A 26,258-nucleotide genomic window follows, 5' to 3' on the forward strand; every position below is an offset into this window, starting at 1 on the left:
GAGCGAGTTGTCATCTCTAAATAGCCCATGTACTACAAAAACAGCTGTTGCTATCGTAAACAGACGCTGGAGTTTTACTTACACACTCTAAATTCTTTGTTAAATACCATATTATACACCTAAAATGTCTTCGGCTATATACCTAGAGAACTATTTGGATGGTAGGAATATAGTGAAACATGAAAATCGTTCGACAACATCTATTATTCCCGATATACAAACAGGATTGGAAAGCCTGCCAACGGAGCTGGAGAGAAATTTTAAGCTGATGCGAAAACTGGACGACCGAGCACAAACAGCGATGAAAAGCATAGATAGCCACGCCAAGGACTTTATGCGAAAGCTGGGCGAGAACGGCGCCATGAGCGAGGAGGAGAGGAGGGAGCGCCAGGAGGACATCAAGGCGCTGTTCGGAAAGGCCAAGGAGTACAGCGACGACAAGGTGCAGCTGGCCATCCAGACCTACGAACTAGTGGACAAGCAGATCCGGCGACTGGACAACGATTTAGCCCGCTTTGAGGGAGAGATCCAGGAGAAGGCCTCATCTACGCGTGCAAAATCCGAGGAAGTGGTGGCCAAGAGTAAGGCTGCTCCAAAGTATTTCTTCTTTCATAAGCTGACCCCTTCCTTCTATTCCCTTCTACAGAAGGTCGAAAAAAAACCAAGGACAGCAAGACGACGGGAAAAAAGAAAAAGTCGGCATCCTCAGATGAGGAAACTGGGCGGGGCAACAACCAATCTAACGCCAATTCCAGTGTTAATTCGAGCAGCAATGCCGGGCAAGGTACCAAAAAGAAAAAGTCAAAGGTAAATCAAGAAAAAGAAACTCGCAAGGGGGGCGCACAAAAGGTAAACCATCCACATTCTCATCTATACATTGTTAGAACTTTAGTATTTACTATTTACAAATTCCCAGTTTGGTTGGCCCTATATAGAATACTCTATACTTTTGTAGATTATCCCCATAGAAATCCTGCATTATCCATTCACTTCCATTTCGTTTGCATTTTCACTTATGTATCTGCATGCCTCCACTATCGTCCGAAACCCATTCTTACGCATTCTGTTGACATATCCAATTAGAAAACCGTCGAGGTTGATGACTCTGAGAAGGAATCCTGCCACACGGCCGCCACTCATCCCAGCGACGTTATGGACATGCCCGTCGACCCCAATGAGCCCACATATTGCCTATGTCACCAGGTATCCTATGGAGAGATGATTGGCTGCGACAATCCTGACGTAAGTATCCGATTTTTATGTACTTTGTGGCCAGTTGTAAATGTTTTCACACAACCATTCTTAGTGCCCCATCGAGTGGTTCCACTTCGCATGCGTTGGCCTCACCACAAAGCCGAAAGGCAAGTGGTTCTGCCCCAAGTGTACGCAGGACCGAAAGAAGAAATAGATGCAATCCTTTATGATAACTTAGAATACTAGTAGATTAAGCACAAAATTACCTATTTAAATAAAGCCACGGCAACTGTAACTTCACTGTCAATTTATTTTCTACCTAATTTGAAGCTTAATAGCATGATATATTTCAGCATATAAGAAACGGTTCTTACAGAATATTTCTTACGTTTTTTAATTAATTCCCTTTTAATTCGATTTTACATTTTAAAGTTTTCAAAAAAGAGAAAGTTATGACATATCCCGTCCCGATTGAATGAAAGAAAACTGCAAAATTAGCGGTTACCAAATACCGTTTATATTCATAAGCCTTTTTACCTCCGCAAACCACACGCAATTTACCTTAACCTAGTTAGCTAGTTTCATTGGATTTATTCGGTTTTTATGTGACTGGGTTATACAGAATTTTAAAGCGACTAATAGATTCCAATATAGATTACACACTTGTCTGTATATGCAAGCGTACATACATACGTTGTTAAGTGTAGTACATATATGAACATTTACATATATAGTGAACAAATTCAACTGCCTAATCAAAGGAATCGGTGAAAAAAAAACAAACAAAATATAAATAATATCGCCACTGCATTGAGCCAAAAACTGGAGCTTGCTCGCGTTCCCAGTAAAGAAAGCTATTAGACTGGTGCATTCGTATCCGTAATCGCTCGCATCAAATACTCGTGGTCGTGGTGTGCGTTCAGATCTTGCTATGCAGTTGGATGGACCTACTTCTTGGTCATGATCTTCAAGTACTCGAGGGCATTCTGGGCGGCATGCCGCTGGGCATCGGCGGCTGTCGGTCCGCTTCCGTGGCAAACGCCAACGGGCAGCGTGGAGAGCTGAACCAGACACTGGAATTGGCCAGAGAAGGTCTTCTCTTCTATGTCCACGTAGGTCACCTCGAACTGGTTCTCGGTTGCGATTTCGCCCAGCAGCTTGATGTAATCGATCTTGTTGCTCTTTAGGCAAGTCTTCTGAAAACAAAACATCGTCGAGTTAGCATAGTCCAATTGAACTTGAATATATTTATTTTTAAATTATATAAACTAAATTTAAACTTTCAAGCAACATCATTTTTGATTATAATAAGAGTGAAATGTGAGTGTAAGCCAAGATTGTACAAAACTTTAACTCAACTTTTGAAAGCTCATTCGACTTTTAAAAATTAGACTTGAGGTTTTGTTTTGGAATATGTTCTTGATGAATAGATAAAACCTGGACTTAGTTTATTGATATCAAAAAAAGTGTGATATTGGAGTGAAATTTACCTGTAGCTTAAGCAGTTTTTTGCCCGTAGCATTTTTGAGGGTCTTATGGAACTGGGATACTTTGTTACTGTGCTGCGTGGTCAGTGTCGGCACAGAGATATCTTTCAATTCACCATAATAATTTTCGCTACTGCGGGGCTGTAAATAAGAGCGCAAAGTTGTTGGTTTCTTTTCTCCATTGCATTTGGCACACATTTGAAATCACCCACGCCAATGGTGAGTTGAAACATATCGCTTTTGTGTGGAAAACGTAATCTACAAATTCGTTCTATAAAACAACCACAATTTCATGGAACAATCAAATCAAATCATACAGAATTAAGAGCAACTAGGACAAGCAACATAAACCAGAAGTTGTATTTTAACTAAAACCATAAATAAAAATCCGGTTTAAGCATTTTGTTAATTATTTGTATAATTATGTCAACATTTCTAATTATAAAAACAAGGATCATAATAAATTTCGGATTGTACATTATAAAAGGGCTGTTTTAGTGTTAAAACTCTAGCTAGGGACTTATTTAAAGAAGATTAATCAAAGCTAAGATAGAAGAAAAGTCCGGAAATAATTTTGAGTAAAATCCTCAAATGAGGATTATTTGAAACGTTCTACAGTGCTTTTTAGAAAGGTCGAGGACAAACTTTTACACTTATATTTAACATTAACCAACATGTAAATATTATAATGAAATATATTTGATAATATCAATTTTAACATGTTCTACATAAATATTTAAACTAACACAGTCCGCAACCAATTAAATTGGAATCAGTCTGTGATTGCATGCGTGAGGATTGCATAAAAAATATTAGAGAAGTGCCTCTGGGTTAGATCTCTAGCAACTCATATTCATTAGAGATTTGCACGTAACGATCGCTGTCTTGAATGATACTCACTTCGCCCTCCAACTCGCCGCAGATGCTGTCGCTGATCTTGCCCGAATCGATGGGCGTCTCCTGCAGCCGCATCCACATGCGGTGAGCGGCCAAGCGCTTGGCTATTTTCTTGCTCTTGCCCTTTCCCATCTCGCGGTAGTTAAGTATCGAGCAGGCGATCGTAAAGAGCCGCTCGTGGGGCAGACCCACTTCCGTTTCCGTTTCATACGACGGTGGTGGCCATCGCCGTTGCATGCACATTTCCTGCAGCCAGCCAATAGGATTACCGACTATCTTGTCGCCGGCACTGTAAGGACATAGGACAATGATGTAAAGAACATTGAGTTGGACATCAATAGCACAACAACTCACTCTCCTCCACCCGTGGCATTGGCGTTGCCGTCTCCGCCGCTTCCGGCGACCGTGAGCCCAGTCACCGACGGACCAGCGGAGCTGCTAGGCGATTCCGGCAGCTGCGCGCCGATCAGCTTGTCGATGAGCGCACGGGCCGCCGCATGCTTGGCCTCCTTTTTCGAGCGTCCTGCACCCATGGCCGTGAAGGGCGTATCCTTGTCCTTAAAAGACACGCGAAACCGGAAGGTGGGCTCATGTATGGCACCCTCGATCTGGACAAGCTCATAGCCCGGCGTAATTCCGCGCCGGCTGAGCAACTCCTGCAGGATGCTGACGGGCGTCTTCATGGCCAGTCCATTGGCGTCCGTCTCGCTAACGAACTTCAAGGCCTCGTCGCTGGGCATTATTCCGCCCATAAGGCCGGCTCCACCTTGTAAACCCGATCCGCCCGCTAAGGAGGGATCACCGACATCCAACAGTTGCATCTGACCCGGCTGTGGCAGCTGCGCAGCCTGGGCGGATACCTTCTCCTTCTTGATCTTAACATGTCGCTGCCCCAAAGGAGCACCCTTCACCGGACTTCCAATGACGGTATTGCCATTGCCCAGGCCGCCAAGGTTCTCATAGTGCCGCCGTGGAGCAAATCCAGTCTGGACAGGATTCGGAGGCGCCTGCTGCTGCTGGATGTGAAGGTTCTGTAGCTGCTGCGGCAAGCTGTGCCCGTGGAAGTTTTCCTGGTCCATGGTGTTCTTGTTTCGCACGGGTTTTGGGAGGACTCCGTGTGTATCTGTTTAAAATTTTTGGGGTAATATTTGGCTTAAAAAATCGATACATCACCGACGGAAAAGCGGGCGAAAAGTGATTCGCTGCAGCTCACTGTCTCGGCGAATTTCGGGATGTACTCACGCTTGACTCGCGGTTTTTAACTGTTTTTTATTTAATAATAATTTATTAATGGCTAGTTAATAATTCATTCTTAAATAAAAAATACAGCAAAATCCAGACGCACACACGAATTGTATGTATGTTACTGATGGTCGTGGTTGCCAGACTTTTTTTGGATTGCCTACTTATTATACCCGCTACTCGAAGAGTAAATGGGTATACTAGATTCGTTGAAAAGGTGTACTTTTTTGTATTTTAGCATTTGGGTGAGGTGTACCGTTAGCTAACACAATTATCTGACGTTTCGGCACAACCTCTTATTTTAATTTGAAATAAACAAATAAACTTGTTCTCGCTTTTATAAATCTAAAAACACATAATTGTTCTGTATAAATATAAAACAACGTGTACCATGAATACTAATTGTTTATTTAAAATAGTTATTTTATAGTCCATCATCAGGCCAACAAAAACAAAGGTATTTTAAAGTGGTATCGATATAAAAACGGTATGCAATCGAAATCCTTTTTAATCGAATGCCTTTTAAAGCCCGCCCTTTTTGAAATTGTTGTATAAGTATTTATTGCAGTGTTTGCTCCATTACTGTTGTACATAATATTAATAGATATATATTTAAACAACATTCAATCAAATCAAATGTGAATGTATGCGCGGAATTCTGTGGCTCGAAATGCACGAAATGTGGGACTCCCGTAGCAGTAAACGATAGTTTAAATGGTATTCTAGATCTGGCTCTGATCTTCCGTTCTAATCGTCGCTAAGAAAATCGTCATCCAGGTTCACATCTGTCGTATCAATGTTATCATCCAACGTGATTCCATCTATTTCCAAGTCCAGGTCGTCGTCGTCATCCGCAGCGGATATAGGCTCGGCCACCTGGCTGCTAGCGACAGCAGCTTGAGCGGGAACGAAAGCTGGCTTCACCTTCTCCTCCAACTGCTGAAGGGCGCCACCCTGCTCGGCGGCAAGCAGTTCTTGCAGAGGATGCCGTTCGCTGTTCAGGGGAAGATGCACAGCCTGGCGTGCCGGCGCCTTACGAGCTCGTTCCTCCTGCAAATGCTGCTCTACTCGCAGCGCATCTCCCAGGCCAGGGAAGAGATTTGTATACTGTGCCGGATCGGCCAGCGACTGGCCCGCCTTCTCGTTGACCTTCCCAAGCTTCTCGCGCCAAAGCTCTACGATCTTTGACATCTGGCTGGGCAGGTAGGTGCGGGCAAAGAACGCTGCCTCTGGCAAGCGATTTGTCTCAATGAGAATCTCCAAGCAGCGTTCCACGTCCGAACGCAGGAAAGCCGACAGGAAGGCTAGGTTGTGGCGTCCCTGAGCCGAGCCGGCAGCACCCACCTCCTCAAGTAGCTGGGCATCGCCGGAAGCAGTTGAAAGCAGCAAAAGACCGCTGAAGTCGTTTGCCTTCTGCATGCACTCTTTTACCAGAGGCATGTTGTTCTTGCTCGCCGCCACATCTGCCAGCTGGGACCACTTCTGAGAGTTCTCCGACTCTCGCGCCAGCTTTAAAGCGATTTCCAATTCCCCGATCTGTAAGGCCAAGTCAAACTTATGGTCGGCATCGGTAGAAACTTGCAGAGCCTGTGACTTAAAGCCCTGTTTCTCCAGAAAATGTGCCACCCGAGTGCGGTGCTCCTTCGGTATGGTCGGCAGCACAACGTCTGCGCGCTCAAAGTCTCTTCGCATCACCGCCGTCTGGTACTCCAGCACGGACAACTGCAGGCAGAAACTGATTACGTTCAACTCCTTATCGCCGAGGTAAATACGATTGTCCTTGGGCACGTAGCCCAGCAGATACATTGTGCGGTCCAAATGGGATACGGTTACAATCTCACCGCCCACGTAGTAGTTGATGCGGTTCACCGAGTTGGTATAGATGAAACAGTCTCCCACCCAAAGGCCTGTTTTTACGCACTCTGAGACCTCGCCTGCAAAATAAATGAATAATACAATACAATTATGTTTACTGAATATCCGGTGATAGTTGAAAACATTGTTTAAATTTTTAAAAAGGGTTTGATTTCATTATGAAATAGACGGTGTAAAATTGTACACTCAATTAGAAAATTAAAGGCTGAATATCGTGTTTGAGACACGTATTCTAAAGATAAGATATTAGATAATTGGTATCAACTTACCCAACACATTGAAGGCGCTCTCCACACCATCATCTTCCAACCCCTCCTTGGTCTCTACGGCATTGGCAACCTGGGCAGTGTCCACTCCCAGGACAAAGTAGGAGTCATCTGTGGCCAAGCAGACCAGACTGCCACTCTCGTTCCAGAATACATTCTTCGGCTGCACCTCGATGCGCCTCACCAGCTGCAATGTCTCCCAGTCATAGAAGGCCAATCCGGAGGAGGTTTTTACACCAAAATAGTAGCCACCGTAGATGCTCTCGGCTCCGTACTCTGGGGTAAAACTCTTACGCTCCTTGAAGTTGCGAAACAGTCGAACGGTGCCGTTGTTCTCCCTAATAGCGTACTCGTTGCTCTCGAGGGCCCAGACAAATTCTTGGGCGGACCCGAAAGCCTTATTTCTCAGGGCCATCGATGTGTAGATGATGTACTCGCCATCGCCGCATACCACGACGAAACGTCCGTTCGGATTGTGAGCAATGGTCTGGGGGTAGATCTCGCACGCACCCATATCCTTGACGGCCACGGGCAAGCGTTCACCGTCCTTGATCTCTGTGCCATCAGCAATAGTCTTCAGATTGACCTTTTGAGTGAATGAACGGAGTTAGAAATAAAGACTTAATTAAATGTATATTGTTTCATTAACCTGCTGCATTTCAGAGTGCTTGGCCCAAATGATCTTGCCTCCCACCACGTCCATAGACATTGCTGGCTCCTCGCGGCCCACCTTAATGATGATGGAACCCTCGTCGTAGCCTAGAGCCACGTTGTTGGTGCCGCGCATGCTGGAAATGGTCCACACCCGCTCGAATCCATAGTTAAGACAGGTCTCCAGACGATAAGTGCCAGAGTGCCAAATACGGACCGTGCCATCCTCCGAGCCAGTCAACACGATAGGCAATTCCGGGTGAAAACAGACAGCTGAGATATTCTGAGCATGTCCCTCCAAGGTCTGCACACAGGTCTTGTTTTGGTAATCCCAGATTTTGACGAGGCGATCGTCAGCACCGGAAATCAAGTAGGGCTTATCGCCGCCATGGTAATAATCCACACAATTGACACCCTTCTCGTGCCCTTCCAGCGTAAAGTTGGCAAAATTTGAGCCAAGCTGCCACACCTTCACCGTGCGGTCCAGCGAGGCGGAGGCAAAGGTGTTGTTGTCCTTCGGGTTGAACACGATTTGCATCACATAGTGGGTGTGGCCCTCGAAGACACGCTGGCAGGCCCACATCTTTTCCCAATTCCACAGCTTGATGAGCATGTCATCTATAAAAAAGGGAAACAGGAATAAGACACGAAACTGAAGCATACTTCCCAGCTGGTGCACAAGGTAAACACAATAATTGGGTGACGAAATGATAGTCACACCACCTCGACGTCCACTTACCACTACTGGTCAGCACCAGCGGCTGTGTGGGATGCACCGCGATGCAGCGCAGGTAGTCCGAGTGCGCCTCGAACGAGTGCACCTTCTCCAGGGTGTTATAGTTGAACACACGGATCTGCATGTCATCCGAGCCGGTGAGGATCCAGTTTTTGCGTGCCACGAAACGGGCAGAGCGCACAGGCACGTCGCAGACCTCAAAGTCCTTAACCATTTGCTGATTCTCATAGTTCATGATGTGTACGTGGCCATTGTACAGGGCGCACAACATCCAAGGCTCCGCCGGATGGAGATCGACGCACTTGACCCGATCCGAGCGCGACGTCAGGCGACGCTTGATGTCTAGTTTGAGAGGCATCTTCCACGGTTTGGGCAAACTACGGCTGTCTGCGAAAACACTTATTAATTGCGGCGAGACCAGAAAAACTCTTTTGCTGCCTCCGCTGCTCTTCTTCTTCCCCTCGTTAATGTGTCAGAGCTGGCACAGGGTTGTCGCCTGCCACGTAAAGGAGCTACTTATCGATGCTTCGATAGTCGCAAGCTCTTTGGATATAGCTACTTTTAAGTTAACAAAAAATAGCTTCCACTTAAATTATGAAGCTAATTTTTAATAAATCAACAGCTTTGACTTGCTTATAAATACACCCATTTCATTAATATTTTAAAACAGGTAATTTAAGAATTAGGTGATTCTATTATAGTTGTTTTATTCCAATATATTAATAAATTGATAATCCTTAAATATTACTTTAAAGCTATTTTTTTAGCTAGACTTGGCAAGCGTCAGTACTGGCTGGTGATGGGACAGGTGTTTTTCGAATAGCCGGCACTTTGAGCCATGTTGTTATTACCATCTCCTTTAAAGTTGGCTATCGATAGGTTTCTCAACTAGTCCACGTCTTCTACTTGCGGTTTTTCGATTTGTAAAATAAGAATGACGCTTTAATTCTGTGTTAAACATGCAATTATCCGAGGTGCACTAACTAATATAGCTTCAGTTAAGTCAACTGTTTATTGGTGTAAAGTACAAGCCGCCTGATGTGGATCACCGGTCAGTTTGTTTTTCTTCTGCTGGTGGCACTTGTTGCCGCAAAAACGAAAACTTCAGCGGTGCAGGATGACATCGCGGAGTATAAGGACTTCAAGAAGCTGTTACGCACCAAGAACAATGTCCTCGCGCTCTATGTGACCAGTGCAAAGGCTGCTGCTGCCGAACTAAAGGTATTCCGGGAGGCGGCGGAGGCTGTACGGGGAACCGGGACAATGTTGCTTCTGGATTGCGGCCAGCAGGATCGCAAGAAACTGTGCAAGAAGCTGAAGGTCTCGCCGGATCCTTACGCTATCAAGCACTATAAGGATGGCGACTTCCACAAGGACTACGACCGGCAGCTGAGTGTCAGCTCTATGATCACTTTTATGCGTGATCCCTCCGGCGATCTGCCGTGGGAGGAGGATCCAGCCGGAAAGGATGTCCTGCACTTCAGCGACGCTGCTTCCTTTACAAAACATCTACGTAAGGACATCCGACCCATGCTTGTTATGTTCTATGTTCCCTGGTGCGGCTTCTGCAAGAAAATGAAGCCGGACTACGGAAAAGCAGCAACGGAGCTGAAGACTAAGGGCGGGTATATTCTGGCGGCAATGAATGTGGAGCGACAAGAAAACGCTCCTATACGTAAAATGTTCAACATAACAGGTAAGTTTAATACAATAAACATCTTGTTATAAACATCATAAAGTTTAAAATTAAACGATACCTTTGAAGGTTTTCCCACTCTGATTTACTTTGAAAATGGCAAGCTGCGCTTTACTTACGAGGGAGAGAACAATAAGGATGCTTTGTTATCTTTCATGCTCAACCCAAATGCTAAGCCGACGCCAAAGCCCAAGGAACCCGAATGGTCGGCGGATACCAATTCGGAGATTGTCCACCTCACCTCGCAGGGTTTTGAGCCGGCTCTGAAGGACGAGAAGTCCGCCTTGGTCATGTTCTATGCGCCCTGGTGCGGACACTGTAAGCGCATGAAGCCTGAATACGAAAAGGCCGCTCTGGAAATGAAGCAGAAAAAGATTCCTGGCCTTTTGGCCGCATTGGATGCAACAAAGGAGCCGTCAATCGCAGAGAAATACAAAGTCAAGGGCTATCCAACTGTTAAGTTTTTCTCGAATGGCGTCTTTAAGTTTGAAGTAAATGTCCGGGAAGCATCGAAAATTGTAGAATTCATGCGAGATCCCAAGGAGCCTCCCCCGCCTCCGCCACCCGAGAAGAGTTGGGAGGAGGAGGAGGACAGCAAGGAAGTTCTATTTCTGGATGACGACAACTTTAGTTCGACGCTAAAGAGAAAAAAGCATGCGCTGGTTATGTTCTATGCTCCCTGTAAGTTTAGCAGTTTGATTGTTGAAAATATCTAAAATTTAAACGTTTTTAGGGTGTGGACACTGTAAGCATACAAAACCGGAGTTCACAGCGGCTGCCACCGCCTTACAGGATGATCCTCGGATAGCGTTTGTCGCCATCGACTGCACAAAGCTTGCCGCTCTCTGCGCAAAGTACAATGTTCGAGGATATCCCACCATTCTGTACTTCTCTTACCTCAAAACCAAGCTGGATTACAACGGCGGACGCACCAGCAAGGACTTTATCGCCTATATGAACAACCCGCCGAGCTCAGCGGACCGCACAGAGCTGTGATACGCTGTTGCCAAGTGTAACGATGCTTCTTCCCCACCACTTTGCAATCTCACTACTTGTATTACCATAAACTGTATTCGTTCCGTTCATTTAACAACCAACTTAAATGTCGTCTAGACTATCGAATATTTTATAGAATGTATGCGCATTTTGTAACTATATAGCATACTAATAAACTACTTAAAGCTGATAGTATAATTTCATTTTCAATACGCTAATGCCTCTACTGAAATAATAAAATACAATTGAAGTTATAAATAAATATTGGAAATAACATTTCAGATTAGCGTAGTTCCCTTAATTAATTCGATTTGATTTCTATACAATCCAAGATAAGAACAGCTGAAGTTCAGGTGACAAATTTTAAAAGTAATTCAAGATAATGCCTTGCCAATTATTTGATAAGCATAAGCTATGGACAACGAAGAACATGTTTATTGGTTATGAACCAAACATAATCGAGTTTTTATATCCGGTGTAGATAATGTTATGCATGAATGAAAATTGAAGCCGTACCTATCAATAGTTATGCAAGACATTGCTTTTTAGTAGACTTCAGTCTATTTCCATTTCTTTTATTGTACAATTAATTTCAATAATTTCTATTTGCGTTTAAAACAAGTTCTAAACTTAAAATAGTTTGGTTTAGCTATATAGCTAATATAGATATATATTTATTTTAAAGTTTATCATCAAAGTGGCACTCATATTAAGAGCAAAACTTCCAGTTATTGCACACTTGCTCTGTTGTTCAATGGTTTCGATTTCTCTCGCCTGAATAGATTTTAAAGTCGAAGGAAGGGATGAACATAATATGGAACTGGGCTTTTGGATGGTTTGATACGTGGCTTTATTGGGCAGGGAGGTCTCGTGGTAGCGGGAGCAGCCAGGTATATAATGATAAGTGACTTAGCGACCTGCTTCGGGTTTACTATCGACCTTGCGCCGGCTCAAACTGCCCAGCCAACTGCCGCGTTGCTCATTAGCCGTATATTCGTCATTGATAAGCGCGAATCCGTGAAACATGTCCTTCATCTTTATGGCCCGTGAGCAAGCATAATTCTTGGTGGCCACGTACATCTTAGTGAGAAACTCAGGCATTTGTTTCTGAGTAACCCAGGACTTAATATTCTGCGGTATGGGTATGCCCGGATCGTCAAAGTACGTGAGGACAAAATGGAGGCCTGGCTCATGGAAACCGCGAAATGGCTTGATGACCATCAGACTCCAATAGTCAGTGACGCGAACTTTTCCGGACAGCGCCGGATAGGTGTTGTGCTTGGCTCCACGGTTGCAAATGAATATCAGCTTTTTGTTGTCGTCCTTAATGTAGCGGCGACAATAGACATAGTCGCGGTTGGCGAACAGTCGTGGCCACTGCATCTCCCAGTATATCAGATGCGAGTTGCTGCCCGGGACGGGATCTTCGCTGATAAGTTCAAGTCTTAGGGCCGTGTCGTCCCACTGGCGGCGGTAGTCCAAATCCGTTTGAACGTGGAGGAAATCGTCGGCTGTTATGTCGTCGAATCGAGCATAAACCTGCAATTCAATAGGGGGCATTAAATTCAGTTTTAAAAAGCATTAAGGTGAACACCTATTACTTTGTATGAGTATAAGGAGGACCGTTCCTGCCGCCGCCAAATGCTAAACTCGTTTTTGCTAAAGTACGGCTCCCATTTGTGGTCGTCCTGGGCCTGAATGCGTACTGTTCCGGCCGGTGCATTGCGCACGTCCAGATCCAACGGTCGCAGACAATTGCTAATGCTGGTGTCCGCATCCGCCTCCGCCTCTTTGCTGGTGGACGGCTTGGATTGACCCTTTTTGCAGCGCTGGTTGCCCAGCTGACAGTAGCAGTAGTTCATCTTCTTAGCCTGACAGCGGTCGCATAACTGATTGTTGGGCAGGGTGTTTATGAACTCAATATCCCGGCGGCACAGATCAAAGTTGGACAAGGCCAAGCGCTCCTTGTTCCAATCGAAGCCATCGCTACCCAGACGCTTGATATTAAGCCCGACGAGACCCACTGCACTCATCACCATTCCCCGTAGCGGGGGCTGCAGCTCCCGGCGGTAGTAGGCGCGCCATAGCTGCTTCAGACCCTGGGTTCCATACACCGACTGATAGAAACTGAACAACTGCTGAACACGGCGCGAGCGCTGGGCGAAGATCGACTCGCATTGGTAGCTCCAGGCGCGTAGCGTTTCCCGGGACTGGTTCTTGATGGCCAGAACAAATCGATTGAACAGCATGCCGGCTAATTCAATTTGCCCGTCGGCCGCCCGCTTGCATAACAACCTACTCAAAAGCACGGCGACTTTGTTAATGCTCCTCCGCTATTACTGTGCGCCCGCACACTTGGCACATTTGTCGCCACAAAACTTGGGGAATTTAGTACTTCTAGCCAGGACACACTCGATCGGTTTGACGGAAGCCTTACTGCACGAGAGCTGGGTTATGTTCTGGCCAGGCTTATCATGTTTGTCCGATTAGAAAAAAACGTGCAGCTTGCAATTTGTCTGCTGCTTCTGTTGTTATTCCGCTGTTGTTGTTCCTGTTGTTGCGCCGTTACAGGCAGCAGTGTTGGAAAATTGCGAACCGCCTGCTGAGAGGTGACAGCTGCGATCAGTGATCACACTTTTCTGCAACACTGAAATCAAATAAAATATTTTAAATTCAACCAAATGTTTACTGTATACTATTTTTTTTTTGTAAAACTGGTGAATTGTGCCATAATTTATATTAAAATTATTTAGATTTCAGTGTCTAAAAACTGACACTGCTAATAAATTTACTTGACATGCTTTGTAGTTACCCAGTTCACCATTGTTTGTTTAAGTCGTTGAAATTTCCGACGAACACTTTCCGAGTATTGGAAGTTTCTTATAGACGGATCTCAAACTTATCTGTATGCGCTAATATTTGTTAAAAGTGTTAACCATTTTGAACTTTTTATTTATTGTCCACTTTTTTACTTGTCCAGCCCACGTAAATGGCTTCTTGCATTATCCAACACTACACATGGAAAACTCGTGGTTGCGGCCGCATTGTTTTTGTTGCGCAGATTTTGATTCGATTTGATGTGTGAAACTGCCTTTGAGCCTGGAAGCAGCCTAAGAGTACCCAGGCAGGATGTCCATGCGGCGCCAGCGCATCAAGGCTCCGGCCAACCTGTCGCTTATCAAACGCAAGCCACGCAGGGAGGAGCTCCCAGCGTCGAAAAAGGAGGATGAGGAGGAGGAGGAGGTGGTGGCGGCAGCAGCGGTTGAGACCCCGCCCGTTGCATCGACCACTGCTGCGGAAATGGAACAAGAGGCTGATGCAATCGCCTTCAAGATGCCCGCAAGCTCGGCTGGCCAACTTGAAGAGGTATTCCACTCGGACATCGAGGACAATGTCATTCAGATGGACTTGCAGAAGACCACCAACGGCTTCCCTATGTCACCCAGCAAGGCTCAAGCCCGCCAGCGTGTGCGACCCACTCCGGTATTTGGCCAGCGACGCAACAGTTTTGTAGGTTCACCGATGGCCAGTGATTATGAGGGCGACTATCAGTCGCCAGCCACGCCCACGCGGCGAGAGCGCTACCTTAGCGGTTCTTCGTCGGGAACTCCTCTACAGCAGCAGGTGCACTCTCCCATGCCTCCATCCCCCTATAAATATCTTCCGCCCGCCAGTCCGGGCATGGGACGCATTCGCACCGAATCAACCTGTTCCACCTATTCTGAGGGAGGCAGCAAGCACAGAAAGGGCGATGATAAGTCTCAAAATCAAGGTGGACAGCGGTTAAATGCCCGGCGAGACTTTGAAACGCGTTTCAATAAGGGTGTGCCCGACAAGTCCACGTTCAAGATGATGGACATGATCTTCTACAATCCGGAGAACAACCCCATGGTGCCCAAACAGTCGGTGACGACCATCAAGGATGAATCTGGTAGCGATGATTCCAAGCCCTCAATGGGTCAGCTACTGGAGCCGAAGGGAGAGTCCACATCCGCTATGTTAGTGCCTCAGCTAAAGCTTGATGCCAATGGCGAGATGATCATTGATGAAAAAACATTGGAAATTGAAACCACGGCTGAGGTGGAGGCCCGCAAGGTGCTGGCTAACTCATCTTTAATCCTTATGGACGAGACTACTGGTGCGTCTCAGAGTTGATATATAAAAGTTGAATATTTAACAGAATGATTTTCACTTCGCAGGTGATAATGGATTCTACAAACGCCACAAGCGCACGCCATACTGGACGTCCGATGAAACCGTACGTTTCTATCGTAGCCTACAGATCATCGGGACAGACTTCTCGCTGATGTGTCAAATGTTTCCAACGCGTTCGCGTCGAGATCTAAAACTGAAGTACAAAAAGGAGGAGCGAACCAATGGGCAGCTGATTAACAAGGCGCTACTCTATCCTAAGGCCTTTAACATTCAGGAGCTCAAGGATCAACTGGAAGAGGAGGATCGCGAACGGGAAGAGAATGATCGCCAGTGGAGGGAAATCGCCCGAGCTCTTCCGGGAAACCCTAAGAAGGTATAAAATTTATAATACCCTGTGAGCTCCATTACATTTGTAATACCCTTTTAGCGTTCGAGAATACAGCAGCAAAGCAAAGCATCACGGGCCCTGAACGATGGCGATGTTGTCTACGAAAACGAGCATGTAACGAGTACAAAGCTCGGTAAACAAGCGTGGGCCAAAAGGCGAAAAGAGTTGGAGACCGATGAGAACGACGGGAGTGCGCCTGCAAAAAAGAAGCCCAAGGCTAAGCGACGGTCTCCCAAGTTTTCAGTTCCAACGACAACGGAGAGTCAGTCGGATCTGGCGGGCATTAAGCAGGAAAAAACGATCAAAACCGAACAAACGGGTAGTCATTTGCCAACGGGGGGAGAACTGCAGGCTGAACTCAATGGACTTCTAATGGATGATCCGGTGGAATATGAAGTAGATGTAAACAAGCCACGTGATAAAACTATGATCAATATGGATGATGGTACCCTAAGCTATGTAAGCGACGTCGAGCTCGCAACTGACACGCCTAATCGAAAGGCAGAAACATATTTAATAAACTTCATGGAAGACCAAAATCATGGTCATGAAGTTATTACGCCGGATGACCCCATTCCGCCGTCCACTACCGAACCGGATATCGAACAAATTCTCGCCGAGCTCGCGGAAGGATCTTTGGCCCTCGTCTCGTCCTTGGATCCAGAGCACGAGGACCGGGTGCTCAACGAAATCTACATGCTGGACAAGAAGACGGGCGAGTTGTGCGAAACGCCGCTAAAAATACCAGAGCATATTGTTCAATGCATAATGAATGTTATGCAGCTAGAGGACTAAAAACATTTTATATTTATATTCTAAGAGTATTTGTTAACAGTTATAATTTATTAAAGCATTTCGCTAGATGTATTTACAAAATTATTTTCTTGTTTCTTGCAAACTTAAAGGTAAATGCAAATATGGGAAAGTCAGTTTAACTATTCCTGAAAATAATAATATATAATAATAAAATAAAATTATAAAATAACCAAATCATTTAAATATTAACATTTTTTTGGGTATATCATCACAGTATCGTTTCGGTTCCTTACATAAACAAACTTTTCTATAAAAATCAAAGAAAGCAAGATACAATTGGGATTCAAACAATTCAAAAAAATTATGCAAAAGTTTTAATAACTTTTGAATTTACATTCGGTTCAGAGTTGTCGCTCTTTAAATTTATTTTTCGCTTCTCAGCACTGACTTTCAGCCACGGGGCTTTAGAACACTGAACTTTTGACAGCTGTTGTTGTTGTGGCCTCGGCTGTGGTAGCAATTTATTACAATTTAACCAAGTTAGCCATAAACGATGGCCCAAGTTCCCTCGGCAATCGTCTCGCACAAGCGCCAGGTGTGCAGCCTTTACAAGCGGGCACTGCGCAACCTGGAGGCGTGGTACGACCGCCGGTGAGTGCATTCGCCGCCGAATTCCCAAAGATTATATAATGAGCAAGTGCATCTTGGTTGTTTTTTAATGCCCGCCAGCAATGTCTACCGCTACCGCGCTGTGCAGCTGCGTGCCCGCTTCGACGAGAACAAATCCAAGGATCTGGGCGAGGGCATCCGACTCCTGGCCTGTGGACAAAGGGAGCTCTTCGAGACGAAGCATTTCCAGCCCCGAAACTGTAAACAAATGAAACTTGGTCATATGTCTGCGTTTCTAATGTTTTGTCATTGTAGTTGCCAACAGTGCCGGTGGCTGTGCTTTCGAACGAGAGGTGATTCCCCCCGACTGGGTGCTGGACTACTGGCATCCCCTGGAGAAGGCCCAGTACCCCGAGTACTTCGCCAAGCGGGAGCAGCGCAAGAAAGAGTTTGTGACCTGGTGGGAGAAGCAGTACGGCAAGCCCGACCCCAAGGACCTGGGACACCACTAATCTTAGAGTACCGTAGTCAAATCACATCCAATTGTTGTCATCAAAAGTAAATCTATTGGAACTCACAGTATGTGCTATTATAAATGTGTTGTACTGGAATGCAGTCGATCTTCCATCGCCCAAAACGTTTGTCTCTTAACTGTAGGCTTTACAATAATAGTGGACATAGTTGGTTAGGCAGATTAGTTACACACTACATTTTAAATTACAAACTTCTGGAGATGTTTAAGATGAGTACAAAGAATTGAAAAAAATACCATGGTTCATGAACTAGCAGTAACAAAATTAACAAAATGTTTTATTCAACTTTTTATACGATTGATGTTCTTTCTTAGCAAAAAAAGAGGTATGCAAATAGTTGGCCAGAAAAACAGCATTTAGCTGTGATAATTTGGGTACACCTCAAATTAAAACGAAGGCCAGGTATTTATACAGATAAAAAACGGGTTACAAAACTATGAAAGGACTTTTCGACTGCAACTCCTTTGTACTAAGTGTATTTCATTTAATATATATGAGTGTAAATGATGCTGGCGAAGCTCAGGGTCGTGAGTGCAGTGTGGGATGTCCATCGTGAGCTTGGGTTGAGGTCCTGCCGTTTAATTTAGCTCGTTGGGATCTAAGCGTGGGCGCTTTTTGCTGTTGGTGCTGTTGCCGTTGGGAGTGGAGCTGTTGCCGTTGCCGTTTCCCGAATCGCCGCCGTGCTCCCTCTTCCGCTGAAGCGTCTTCTTGTCCCACTGCTGTGTGAGGTAGCGCAGCAGGACACATCGCTTGTCCATCACGATCAGCTGCTCAGAATGCTCGTCCTCGGTGGGCAGGTAGACGGAGGCCCGTTTCTGCGAGGTTCGAATCCCGTGCTCATTGCTTAAGTGGGTGAAATTGCTCGAGTCGTGAATGGGTAGACCCTTGATAAAGTCTCTTACGGACATTCTGCTCTTAGGTTGCTGCGGAGTACGAAAAGAATTAGGCATTTTATCACTAAAGAACTGTATTTGTACGTACCTTACTTTAAAAAAGATTGAAAATCAATATTTCAAGAGAACAATCTTCTTATTAATGTTTCTTTTGTGCAGCGATTTACCAAAAATTATCTTGCGTTCGAGATTTTTGTTTTTGTTACGGGTGGTGACAACCAGTATTGGAAAATGCACGATGACAGCTAAACGCCTACCAACACTGAAACGGTGGAACTATTTACATACATATTTGAAAAATTGTGTTTTTTCATCATTAAAAATAAAACAAAATTGTTTGTACCGTGCTTACGGTATTTATTGTCAATTCAAAAAAATATTTTTCTGAAATTTCTCCACTTAAAGAAAACATATATTTTTTTCCAACAGCTCATCCTTAGAGGTAACATTTCAAAGTCCCAACTGCTTTCCTAAATGTAAGATTTAGAAAAAATATAAACTAGAAATATTTGTTGAATATACTGACTTAAAACCAGTCTTGTGGTTAAACCATTTTATTGGGTTCTAATACATCAATTTTGAGTTTCTTAACTACGGTTATGACGATTGCCGTCCCCGCGACGCACCACATCCTTATACTCATCCATGCGTCTCATGCGGTCTATATACTCGGGATCATCCTGCTCCGCTTGCAACTCCTCAACGGCCTTCTCCTCGTCCTCCTGCTCGTTGGGATCGCGGGCGGCCGCGATGGCCTGTGCTTGATTCATCTTGGCTACCTTCTCCTCGTCGGGAAAGATTCCCTCGTCGACGCGTTGCTGATAAAACTCATCCACAGTCATAATGGGCAAACTGGGGTATCCCAAGCCAAACACCGCCTTCTGGGTGGCATTACGTGTTATGATGAAGGGCTGTAGGGGCTTTGGCTTAGGGGCCTGCTGATGGTGGTGGTGATGTCCTGGTCCGTGACTGTGACCATGACCGCGGGAGGTGGACGATGCAGAAGACTGATTCTGATTGGATGGACGGAACGAATCCATTTCGTTGTCAGCTTCGCCACCAGCCAATCTGGCAAGGCGCATCTGAGCCAGCTGCTTCATTACGCCCAACGATTCCAATTCCTGCTTGGAGTCTATTATGCTCTTGTCCAAATACTTAAGGAAAAACACGCGCTTATCCTCATCGTCGGCCGTTTTGTTCTTGACTGCATCGCGCATTCTGGCCATATACTCGTCAATCTCCTTCATCCGGCGATACTGGGCTATCTTGTCGTTTCTATTGAAGGCTGCCTCCATCAGCTCGCGCTGCTCGCCTTTTTCCGTCTGGCTATCCGTCTTAGCCACCTGAGATTTGGGCGCTGCACAGAGATCATACTCCTGGCAGCGTTGCAGGTGGTCCTTGAAGTAAATCTCGCCCAGCTCCAAAGAGTGTGTGCTCGTGGGGCTGTTGATCTTTGTGGTCAGCTTGCCCAGGAAGTAGGGGAGCAGCATGAAGGGTAGCGATTCTGTGGACACCTCGTCGATTAACTCATTGGCACTGAACATGCTAACCTGGTTAACAATGACCGTGGCCTGCTCGAATAGGCCCATTGCCGTCTTTACTTTGTTCTAAAAGTTGTTATAGAGATTTAATGATTTTTTTTTTAAAGATGATCAATATTACACACCTGAAATTCACTGCCATTGAAGGGCAGATCGGTAACTTCTAGCTCGTCGAATATGTTCCAGCCCTTTAAAAAGATGTCCGACAGCTTTTGGTCCTCTCCGCCAGCGGTATTACCCTCAGCCATTTAACGATTTTGATAAAACTCCGTAGTTAATGGGTAATTTCAATAATATAAATAATGTTGCAAAAAATATTTGCAAGATGCCGACGCTAAGCAGCTGTTTTCTGATTGAAGGGATGCAAAATACCAGATAAACCAGGGCTGGCTAATTAATATTATTTTAGCCAAATCTAGCTATTCTTTATATCTTGTAAATGAGTATGTAAGAAAAATTTTGGTGAAACCATTTTGCCCCATTTAAGATGTTATAATATATATAAACCCTTTTATATAATTGTTATTACAAATTTCTCTGAAAGGAGAAATACACAAATTTAGCAAAAATCCTTTATTGAACTATTAAAAAGTCGAAGGATCTAGCAAAAAATTTGTTTCTCGTTTAAGGTGTGTGTAGAAGTAGATGCAATCCGATGGAATTAGCCCTTGAGCGTGGACTCGAGCTCATTGTTCGCCAGCAGTTCCTTGATAATGTCGAGTCCGCCGATAAGTTCACCCTTGACGTACACCTGGGGATATGTGGGCCAGTCTGAGTAGGTCTTAAGGCCCTGTCGCACTTCTTCGTCGCCGAGGATGTCAAATGTCTCGTACGGCAAGCTTTCGAGGGATATTTACGTTTATAAATAGGAAGATAATATAACTGATCGGTTTCCATACTTTGTTTCATTTACAATGCCAATGAGCTGCTTGGAGAATCCGCAACGTGGTCCATTTCGGTCGCCCTTCATGAAGATCATCAGCGGAGCCGTATTGATAAGCGCCTTTAGGCGTTCCTCCAGCGTTTGTCCTGTTGCCGCCGCGCTGCTGGCGCTTTCGGCCAACTTTTTGGATTTGGTGCTAATGGCGGCAATGTCCACACCATCGACGCGGTCTACGGCGGAGCCCTTGGCGAAGAAAATTACTGTGGGCACGGCTTCGATCTGGTGGTATCGCAAGTGATGTTAGTGCCTCTGTTAGATTTTCAAAAGGTAAACGAGCGTACCTGATGCTTCATGGAAATCTCCGGGAATTGTTCAGCGTTTAGGCTGATGAACTGCAGTTTTTCGCCAGTAATCTTGGCCAGCTCCTCCAGCGCGTCTTTCACCTGACCACATTGCTCTGCCCAGTCGGCGGCGAATAGCGCCACTGTCGTCTTATCCGCATCAATGTACTTCTGGTACTCCTCGGCAGCCGAGACGTTCACCACGGGCATGTTTTATTTGAATTATTTGCTGGAAAAGCAAAATTTATAAAAAGCAGACCGAATTGTCAGCTGTGGAAGAGAGTTGCCACTAAGCGGGAAGAAGTCAGTGCTGGTAGCTATAAAATAAAAAGCCAGAAACCTAACATTTATAAAATAACATTTCATTAAATATTGAAAATAACAATTTAAATATTCCTAACTGTATTCAGCTATTAAGGGAATTTAAATCACGTATGCTTTGAAAATAAGTTTCTTAAGTTAAGTTAGTTTGATTTTCGGTTGTCATTTCTGTACAGTGTGGCAATTCAGGGTTGTTTGAGAAAATTTGGGGAAAACGTCATTTCAATTTCTGGCAGCACCGAACGGCAACACGTGCGGTCGTGCCGTACTGTATTCAATATACACAGCTCACTTATTTTTCGCAACTAAAAGTTGAATTAGCCGGAGCATGGTGACGCGCAAGAAGCCAGTTAAGCGCAACGCCGAGGCGGCCGAAATCCAGGTCGAAGAGGAGGAGGAGGCGACGCAGCCGAAGGTGGCCAAGGAGCTGATGGTGGTTGCCCAGGAGGTGAAAATCATTCGTGCCCTTGCCTGCAACGATGTGGTGGAGCGGAATCGCCAGATCCGCATTCTGCGCAAGTGGTTCAAGGCGCGGGCCGGTAGCTCCTTCCCCTTCAACGAGGACGACTTCATGCGCATCTGGAAGGGATTGTACTACACTATGTGGATGTCAGACAAGCCGCTGGTACAGGAGGAGCTGGCCGAGCAATTGGCCCAAATGGTGGACAGCTTCGGCGGCAATACGGCCTGCAGTCTGGCCTACTTTAGTGCGTTTATGCGCACAATGTGCCAGGAGTACTTTGGCATAGACCAATGGCGAATGGACAAGTTTTTGATGCTCACCCGCCGCATGGTGCGATATCTACTGAGACTGCTCAAACAGAACAACTGGGAGGCGGACCTGATCGCCTCCTTTAACAGCAGCATGCAGCTTTCCGTGCTTTCAGAGCAACCCAAAAGTCGTGGCATGACCATGCACTACCTAGACGTTTTCTTTGAGGAGCTGGCCAAGGCGGCCGATGGTGAGATCACCGCTGCTCAAGTCAATCTGTTTTTGCGTCCGTTTGTCACCTACATTGCTACACAACGCGATGCTAAGCTGGTGGCACAGTGCCGCACAAGGGTGCTCTATCATCTGCTGTACCAGAGCGACTTGGGACGAGAGTACAGCGAAAAGTACAATGCCTGGAAGCTGATGGGCTTCCCCACCGCCTCCATTGATGATATCGAGAAACTAGATTCTGGATTTGATGAGGAGGATGACGAGGGCAACGCCGAGGAGGAGCAGCCGCGGGCCACATCCTTGGATCCGCGAGCGGGTAACGTAGATGTACACATGCCAGAGCTGCCGCTCAACGCTGACTGCGTTCTGGATGAACTGCAGACGCAGCTACGCACTAACGATTTTAACAGCAAGAGACGCAAGGGACTGCGCAAAATTATCCAGATCTTTGAGACATACAAGGGAGGTGAGTTCCCACTGGGCGTGAGGACAATGCCAAAGGTGGAGGGACAAACTCTGTCGGAAATGGTGGAGCAAAAAGTGACTGCCTTAGATAAGATGGAGGACGAGGTCTTTGGAACTGGAAGAAAACTGAAGAAGCTCAACAAGTCCAAGCGCAAACGCCTTCTCCAGTCCATTAACTTTGAGGAGGTGGACGAGCACAACTACGATGAGGTTATTAGCAAGGCCCTGCCTCCTGAGTTGCAGAAGAAGGTGAATCACAATGCAAAGGTGCGTTCCAGCATAAACGACGCCTGGGTAGTAGAAGAGGTCAAAGAGACCGATACATCGGTTGCCAAGCCCAAGTCGAAGAAGGCAAAAAAGGAAGAATCGCCCGAGCCGAAGAAAGATGACCAGACGAAGGTGAAGAAGAAAAGCCAGCTTAAGCCCAAGAAGGACCACTCTAAGCCCAAGAAAGAGGAGCAAACTACTTCCAAGGCACAGAAGGAAGAGCCTGCGAAGCCCAAGAAAGTTGACCACCCTAAGCCCAAGGAGGAGCAGTCTAAGCTGACAGTGGAGCAGCCCACGCCACCACCCAAGGAGGAGGGGCCGTCCAAGGCCAAGCCGACACCCAAAACGAAAGCTGCCGGTAATGATGATGATGCAACAACCTCTACCCCGCAGCCAGCCAACGGCTGGGATGCCCCTTTAGAGGCCGGTGAGCAGGACATCTTTGTTCCCTCTCGAAAGCTGCAACTGAAGCAGGCCAACAGTAAGCTGCAGAAGTCCACACCCAAGCAGCCTGCGCGTATACAGTTTGCGACTCCACAAACGGGCAGTGCCAAGCGTGTGCGGATCGTGACCAAGAGCAACTGTGTCTACCCCAAGAGCGATTACTACCGACAGCTGAAGCTGTCTCCGCAGGTGCCCTACGACGCAGAACGTTTGCCTGGCAAGAGTGCCCTTAAGCCACACGTGTTACCAGGACCGATTCATCCGAACTTCAAGGCCAAGCGCCTGTTCAACGACACTCTGTGACGATGCGTCTAGTGACTGCGACTGGGATCGGGACGGGATGAGGAAGAATAATTTGGACTCGGTGCTCTGGTGGACGACGAAGATGGGAGCGCTTCACATCATCCTACTTCCTGACATGGCTTTGGAGATTAAGATAGCACATCCACGATAGACATGTCTTATGCTGGTTTTATAATGCGTCACGAAAGCTTTCATCCAATATTTTGCTCTTTTAAAATGTTAGAGCCCATTTGTTTACTTTGAAGTGCACTGTTACCATGCATAAATATTTCAATTTTCCGAAATAGCTGACATTTGTGTAGAATTGTGCGATGCTTTGACTAAACAATATGTAAGGTTTACTAATTTCTACTTAAATAAGATCCGCATAAGACATGTACTAAATGTAATCCCCTAATGATTTAGTAGTTACAATTACTATTACCATTGCTTGTAGGCCATTTTATGTTCAAGCTATCCTCTGATCTGAGTTGATATTGAAATAAAAGCAACGTAGTATATGTAAAATTAAATACGAATCACAAAGCTTAAAGGTCATTATTTACTAACAGTCAAATTAAGAGGTTTCACTAGAAATGTATGCAGCAAGCAGACGAAAGCGTTGCCGACCGTATAAAGTATGTATATATATTCTTGATCAGGATCAATAGATGGATCAAACTGTCGATGTCCGTCCGGGGTTCGGGTTGCAGGGTGCGTGGGAACCGATTTTCATCATGTGGCATCTTGTCCTATATAGATTAAAGTATTAAAAACAAAAAACATTTTTTGACTATTTTTAACCCGAACTTAGTTTGTTTGACCAGGTTTAAATTTCGAATTTGGAAAGAACCATCTGAGTTAGAAAATGTTTGGTTTGTTGAACTTAGACTAAAAATGTGTCAAGCACCCCTTACACAACCTACGATGTCAGCGGCGAGGTGACTTACAAGATCCTTGAAAAATTTTATTAATTAAAATTTTCACAAAAAAAGGTTTTTGTATTACCTCAGGCATCACTCTAAATGAATATTACAAATATGGATTTTATAAGAACTTCTTCTACAAAGCGACTGCAAAAATCCACTTGTCAAAATCCAGCTCCTTGCACCAATGAGCTTAGTCGGTTCCACTCAAAGCTACCAGTTAGACTCACTTAGAACTGCGCTTGAGTCTAGAGATTGCAGTTAACATTCTGTAAACATTCACTCCAATGGTTGTCGAGCTTAATAGACTGCAGTTACCATAAGAGAGGAATGTGCAACTAAGAGAGTTGGTTTCACTCACTCAACAAAAATACTCAGTTAAGCCAAATAACTGTTGACTGTTAACTGCCTGAGAGAGACTAAGAATGAGTTAAAAAAGTTCCGGAAATAATGCTCAAATGTTAAGCTGAGTGTTATTTTAGTTGCACTTATTAATACTTTAAGACCAGTAGAAAAATTAATTAAAAAATTGAACATGCCGGATATTAAATATAACAGGGATGTTTTAAACCATTATATAGACACGACTTTCATTAAATTCTGAATTTTTGTTTGTGATTGGCATTTAGTTCACACCACAAGCATTCGATTAATGTTATATATTAATATGGTAATGCAATTGGTTATATTTTATCTATTTAAATTGTGATTGAAAATTGAATAGGAATCATCCTTTGATGATGGCATTTTGCGGTTGGCATATTATTGGAGTATTAAACGACATTCATACGGATGCACAGCACAATTTACAAACAGTTTTGATCCCATTCATGCAAAATGAACTTCCGATCCGCACAGCACAATTGGTAAAATAATAAATTTTCATAATAATTGAATATTTGCCACCGCAGGGGGAATCGATGGCGAATGAAGAGGGTGTGACATGTTCATAAATCTGTTTTAAGTGGACGGCCAGCTACAATAACAGGATTCATTTCCTCGAGGATAACATCTGTTCAGAAGTGTTGCAACACGATGGAACAAATTAAGTTTCGCACAGGACCAGCAGGCACAGGACACGTTAACTTTCTACACATTTGACGCATGTACTCTCCTCCTGGCATCCTTGTTCGCCCACCTCAGGGTCCTCGGTTCCATCTTATCGCTCACTATTCCTGTTGACAATCTGCTTTAGTTGCGTAAATCTCAGCCAAACAACTAGGTGCATCAAATATATATATAGATATACATATATATATATACGAGTATATAACTATATACAGTTGTCCAGATGCTGAAAGCTGTGTGTTGTCTATCGAATGCAGTTTTCTCCCCGGAAAAAGCCCAGCCATCTTGTCGCCACCTCATTTTCCTCTGAGTGTTGTGTGCATGTGCATGTCTGGTGTATTAAACTTTGTCGAAATTTTATTCAATTTAAGTGCACTTAGGCGACGATTGTACATTAAGATAT

The 26,258-nt window shown here is 45.1% G+C and overlaps 11 protein-coding genes across 17 annotated transcripts; 5 read left to right on the forward strand and 6 right to left on the reverse strand.

Moving 5' to 3' along the window:
* The first annotated feature begins 7 nt into the window (after nt 1-7).
* LOC120458558 (inhibitor of growth protein 5) lies at nt 8-1,489 on the forward strand. 2 transcript variants are annotated; one of them, XM_039646247.1, is made up of 5 exons: nt 8-161; nt 225-581; nt 647-849; nt 1,084-1,242; nt 1,307-1,489. In XM_039646247.1, exons 1-5 carry the CDS (start codon nt 125-127, stop codon nt 1,406-1,408), a joined length of 858 nt encoding a protein of 285 aa, XP_039502181.1. In that variant the 5' UTR covers nt 8-124; the 3' UTR covers nt 1,409-1,489. The 2 variants fall into 2 exon arrangements, with proteins under 2 accessions (XP_039502181.1, XP_039502191.1); XM_039646257.1 differs by having other exon boundaries at nt 647-807.
* A 280-nt stretch (nt 1,490-1,769) lies between these two features.
* LOC120457630 (interferon-inducible double-stranded RNA-dependent protein kinase activator A homolog) lies at nt 1,770-4,980 on the reverse strand. Of its 5 annotated transcripts, none has more exons than XM_039645131.1 (5): nt 4,821-4,980; nt 3,933-4,701; nt 3,582-3,867; nt 2,685-2,822; nt 1,770-2,387 (listed from the first exon to the last, which is right to left on the reverse strand). In XM_039645131.1, the coding sequence occupies exons 2-5, from the start codon at nt 4,655-4,657 to the stop codon at nt 2,142-2,144; spliced, it is 1,395 nt and encodes a 464-aa protein (XP_039501065.1). In that variant the 5' UTR covers nt 4,658-4,701; nt 4,821-4,980; the 3' UTR covers nt 1,770-2,141. The 5 variants fall into 5 exon arrangements, with proteins under 5 accessions (XP_039501065.1, XP_039501063.1, XP_039501077.1 ...); XM_039645129.1 differs by having other exon boundaries at nt 1,770-2,390; XM_039645143.1 differs by lacking the exon at nt 2,685-2,822.
* A 384-nt stretch (nt 4,981-5,364) lies between these two features.
* On the reverse strand, nt 5,365-8,826 carry LOC120452510 (coatomer subunit beta'). The gene is made up of 4 exons (XM_039636767.2): nt 8,352-8,826; nt 7,611-8,230; nt 6,965-7,547; nt 5,365-6,754 (listed from the first exon to the last, which is right to left on the reverse strand). The coding sequence occupies exons 1-4, from the start codon at nt 8,704-8,706 to the stop codon at nt 5,568-5,570; spliced, it is 2,745 nt and encodes a 914-aa protein (XP_039492701.1). The 5' UTR covers nt 8,707-8,826; the 3' UTR covers nt 5,365-5,567.
* Nucleotides 8,827-9,209: 383 nt separating this feature from the next.
* Nucleotides 9,210-11,238, forward strand: LOC120444951 (protein disulfide-isomerase A5). The gene is made up of 3 exons (XM_039624960.1): nt 9,210-10,044; nt 10,114-10,725; nt 10,778-11,238. The coding sequence occupies exons 1-3, from the start codon at nt 9,387-9,389 to the stop codon at nt 11,038-11,040; spliced, it is 1,533 nt and encodes a 510-aa protein (XP_039480894.1). The 5' UTR covers nt 9,210-9,386; the 3' UTR covers nt 11,041-11,238.
* Nucleotides 11,239-11,676: 438 nt separating this feature from the next.
* LOC120444957 (stAR-related lipid transfer protein 7, mitochondrial) lies at nt 11,677-13,746 on the reverse strand. Its single transcript, XM_039624974.2, has 2 exons — nt 12,642-13,746; nt 11,677-12,579 (listed from the first exon to the last, which is right to left on the reverse strand). Exons 1-2 carry the CDS (start codon nt 13,287-13,289, stop codon nt 11,950-11,952), a joined length of 1,278 nt encoding a protein of 425 aa, XP_039480908.1. The 5' UTR covers nt 13,290-13,746; the 3' UTR covers nt 11,677-11,949.
* Nucleotides 13,747-14,032: 286 nt separating this feature from the next.
* Nucleotides 14,033-16,459, forward strand: LOC120444941 (transcription factor TFIIIB component B'' homolog). Its single transcript, XM_039624948.2, has 3 exons — nt 14,033-15,178; nt 15,240-15,568; nt 15,623-16,459. Exons 1-3 carry the CDS (start codon nt 14,170-14,172, stop codon nt 16,376-16,378), a joined length of 2,094 nt encoding a protein of 697 aa, XP_039480882.1. The 5' UTR covers nt 14,033-14,169; the 3' UTR covers nt 16,379-16,459.
* Nucleotides 16,460-16,801: 342 nt separating this feature from the next.
* Nucleotides 16,802-17,527, forward strand: LOC120455652 (NADH dehydrogenase [ubiquinone] 1 beta subcomplex subunit 9). The gene is made up of 3 exons (XM_039642046.2): nt 16,802-16,990; nt 17,069-17,208; nt 17,264-17,527. Exons 1-3 carry the CDS (start codon nt 16,893-16,895, stop codon nt 17,458-17,460), a joined length of 435 nt encoding a protein of 144 aa, XP_039497980.1. The 5' UTR covers nt 16,802-16,892; the 3' UTR covers nt 17,461-17,527.
* Nucleotides 17,528-17,722: 195 nt separating this feature from the next.
* Nucleotides 17,723-18,621, reverse strand: LOC120455661 (DET1- and DDB1-associated protein 1). 2 transcript variants are annotated; one of them, XM_039642058.1, is made up of 2 exons: nt 18,463-18,621; nt 17,723-18,404 (listed from the first exon to the last, which is right to left on the reverse strand). In XM_039642058.1, the coding sequence occupies exon 2, from the start codon at nt 18,387-18,389 to the stop codon at nt 18,060-18,062; it is 330 nt and encodes a 109-aa protein (XP_039497992.1). In that variant the 5' UTR covers nt 18,390-18,404; nt 18,463-18,621; the 3' UTR covers nt 17,723-18,059. The 2 variants fall into 2 exon arrangements, with proteins under 2 accessions (XP_039497992.1, XP_039498001.1); XM_039642067.2 differs by having other exon boundaries at nt 18,468-18,593.
* A 261-nt stretch (nt 18,622-18,882) lies between these two features.
* On the reverse strand, nt 18,883-20,270 carry LOC120455642 (immunoglobulin-binding protein 1). Its single transcript, XM_039642035.2, has 2 exons — nt 20,041-20,270; nt 18,883-19,981 (listed from the first exon to the last, which is right to left on the reverse strand). Exons 1-2 carry the CDS (start codon nt 20,161-20,163, stop codon nt 18,962-18,964), a joined length of 1,143 nt encoding a protein of 380 aa, XP_039497969.1. The 5' UTR covers nt 20,164-20,270; the 3' UTR covers nt 18,883-18,961.
* A 203-nt stretch (nt 20,271-20,473) lies between these two features.
* Nucleotides 20,474-21,434, reverse strand: LOC120451585 (glutaredoxin 3). Its single transcript, XM_039635399.2, has 3 exons — nt 21,140-21,434; nt 20,815-21,077; nt 20,474-20,754 (listed from the first exon to the last, which is right to left on the reverse strand). Exons 1-3 carry the CDS (start codon nt 21,347-21,349, stop codon nt 20,577-20,579), a joined length of 651 nt encoding a protein of 216 aa, XP_039491333.1. The 5' UTR covers nt 21,350-21,434; the 3' UTR covers nt 20,474-20,576.
* A 231-nt stretch (nt 21,435-21,665) lies between these two features.
* Nucleotides 21,666-24,394, forward strand: LOC120451575 (ribosomal RNA processing protein 1 homolog). The gene has a single exon (XM_039635387.1). It carries the CDS (start codon nt 21,789-21,791, stop codon nt 23,880-23,882), a length of 2,094 nt encoding a protein of 697 aa, XP_039491321.1. The 5' UTR covers nt 21,666-21,788; the 3' UTR covers nt 23,883-24,394.
* The last annotated feature ends 1,864 nt before the right edge of the window (nt 24,395-26,258 follow it).

Source organism: Drosophila santomea, chromosome 2L (assembly GCF_016746245.2).
Source record: "Drosophila santomea strain STO CAGO 1482 chromosome 2L, Prin_Dsan_1.1, whole genome shotgun sequence".
Lineage (NCBI taxonomy): Eukaryota > Metazoa > Arthropoda > Insecta > Diptera > Drosophilidae > Drosophila > Drosophila santomea.

Bases quoted from the DNA above. Each gene is read 5' to 3' on its own strand.
- LOC120458558 (XM_039646247.1), top strand. From the start codon at position 125: ATGTCTTCGGCTATATACCTAGAGAACTATTTGGATG. The intron at 582-646 runs GTAAGGCTGCTC...TCCCTTCTACAG, and splicing joins CGAGGAAGTGGTGGCCAAGA to AAGGTCGAAAAAAAACCAAG. The intron at 850-1,083 runs GTAAACCATCCA...ATATCCAATTAG, and splicing joins GCAAGGGGGGCGCACAAAAG to AAAACCGTCGAGGTTGATGA.
- LOC120457630 (XM_039645129.1), bottom strand. From the start codon at position 4,657: ATGGACCAGGAAAACTTCCACGGGCACAGCTTGCCGCAGCAGCTACAG. The intron at 3,868-3,932 runs GTGAGTTGTTGT...ATGTCCTTACAG, and splicing joins AATGCCACGGGTGGAGGAGA to TGCCGGCGACAAGATAGTCG. The intron at 2,823-3,581 runs GTGAGTATCATT...TCTTATTTACAG, and splicing joins GCGGCGAGTTGGAGGGCGAA to CCCCGCAGTAGCGAAAATTA.
- LOC120452510 (XM_039636767.2), bottom strand. From the start codon at position 8,706: ATGCCTCTCAAACTAGACATCAAGCGTCGCCTGACGTCGCGCTCGGAT. The intron at 8,231-8,351 runs GTAAGTGGACGT...CCTTTTTTATAG, and splicing joins GCTGGTGCTGACCAGTAGTG to ATGACATGCTCATCAAGCTG. The intron at 7,548-7,610 runs GTTAATGAAACA...TTCACTCAAAAG, and splicing joins AGCACTCTGAAATGCAGCAG to GTCAATCTGAAGACTATTGC.
- LOC120444951 (XM_039624960.1), top strand. From the start codon at position 9,387: ATGTGGATCACCGGTCAGTTTGTTTTTCTTCTGCTGGTGGCACTTGTT. The intron at 10,045-10,113 runs GTAAGTTTAATA...ATACCTTTGAAG, and splicing joins TAAAATGTTCAACATAACAG to GTTTTCCCACTCTGATTTAC. The intron at 10,726-10,777 runs GTAAGTTTAGCA...AAACGTTTTTAG, and splicing joins GGTTATGTTCTATGCTCCCT to GGTGTGGACACTGTAAGCAT.
- LOC120444957 (XM_039624974.2), bottom strand. From the start codon at position 13,289: ATGCTGTTCAATCGATTTGTTCTGGCCATCAAGAACCAGTCCCGGGAA. The intron at 12,580-12,641 runs GTAATAGGTGTT...ATTGAATTGCAG, and splicing joins CCTCCTTATACTCATACAAA to GTTTATGCTCGATTCGACGA.
- LOC120444941 (XM_039624948.2), top strand. From the start codon at position 14,170: ATGTCCATGCGGCGCCAGCGCATCAAGGCTCCGGCCAACCTGTCGCTT. The intron at 15,179-15,239 runs GTGCGTCTCAGA...TTCACTTCGCAG, and splicing joins CCTTATGGACGAGACTACTG to GTGATAATGGATTCTACAAA. The intron at 15,569-15,622 runs GTATAAAATTTA...ATACCCTTTTAG, and splicing joins TTCCGGGAAACCCTAAGAAG to CGTTCGAGAATACAGCAGCA.
- LOC120455652 (XM_039642046.2), top strand. From the start codon at position 16,893: ATGGCCCAAGTTCCCTCGGCAATCGTCTCGCACAAGCGCCAGGTGTGC. The intron at 16,991-17,068 runs GTGAGTGCATTC...AATGCCCGCCAG, and splicing joins GAGGCGTGGTACGACCGCCG to CAATGTCTACCGCTACCGCG. The intron at 17,209-17,263 runs GTAAACAAATGA...TTGTCATTGTAG, and splicing joins GCATTTCCAGCCCCGAAACT to TTGCCAACAGTGCCGGTGGC.
- LOC120455661 (XM_039642058.1), bottom strand. From the start codon at position 18,389: ATGTCCGTAAGAGACTTTATCAAGGGTCTACCCATTCACGACTCGAGC.
- LOC120455642 (XM_039642035.2), bottom strand. From the start codon at position 20,163: ATGGCTGAGGGTAATACCGCTGGCGGAGAGGACCAAAAGCTGTCGGAC. The intron at 19,982-20,040 runs GTGTGTAATATT...AACAACTTTTAG, and splicing joins TCAATGGCAGTGAATTTCAG to AACAAAGTAAAGACGGCAAT.
- LOC120451585 (XM_039635399.2), bottom strand. From the start codon at position 21,349: ATGCCCGTGGTGAACGTCTCGGCTGCCGAGGAGTACCAGAAGTACATT. The intron at 21,078-21,139 runs GTACGCTCGTTT...CGATACCACCAG, and splicing joins AGATTTCCATGAAGCATCAG to ATCGAAGCCGTGCCCACAGT. The intron at 20,755-20,814 runs GTATGGAAACCG...ATCCCTCGAAAG, and splicing joins GGCATTGTAAATGAAACAAA to CTTGCCGTACGAGACATTTG.
- LOC120451575 (XM_039635387.1), top strand. From the start codon at position 21,789: ATGGTGACGCGCAAGAAGCCAGTTAAGCGCAACGCCGAGGCGGCCGAA.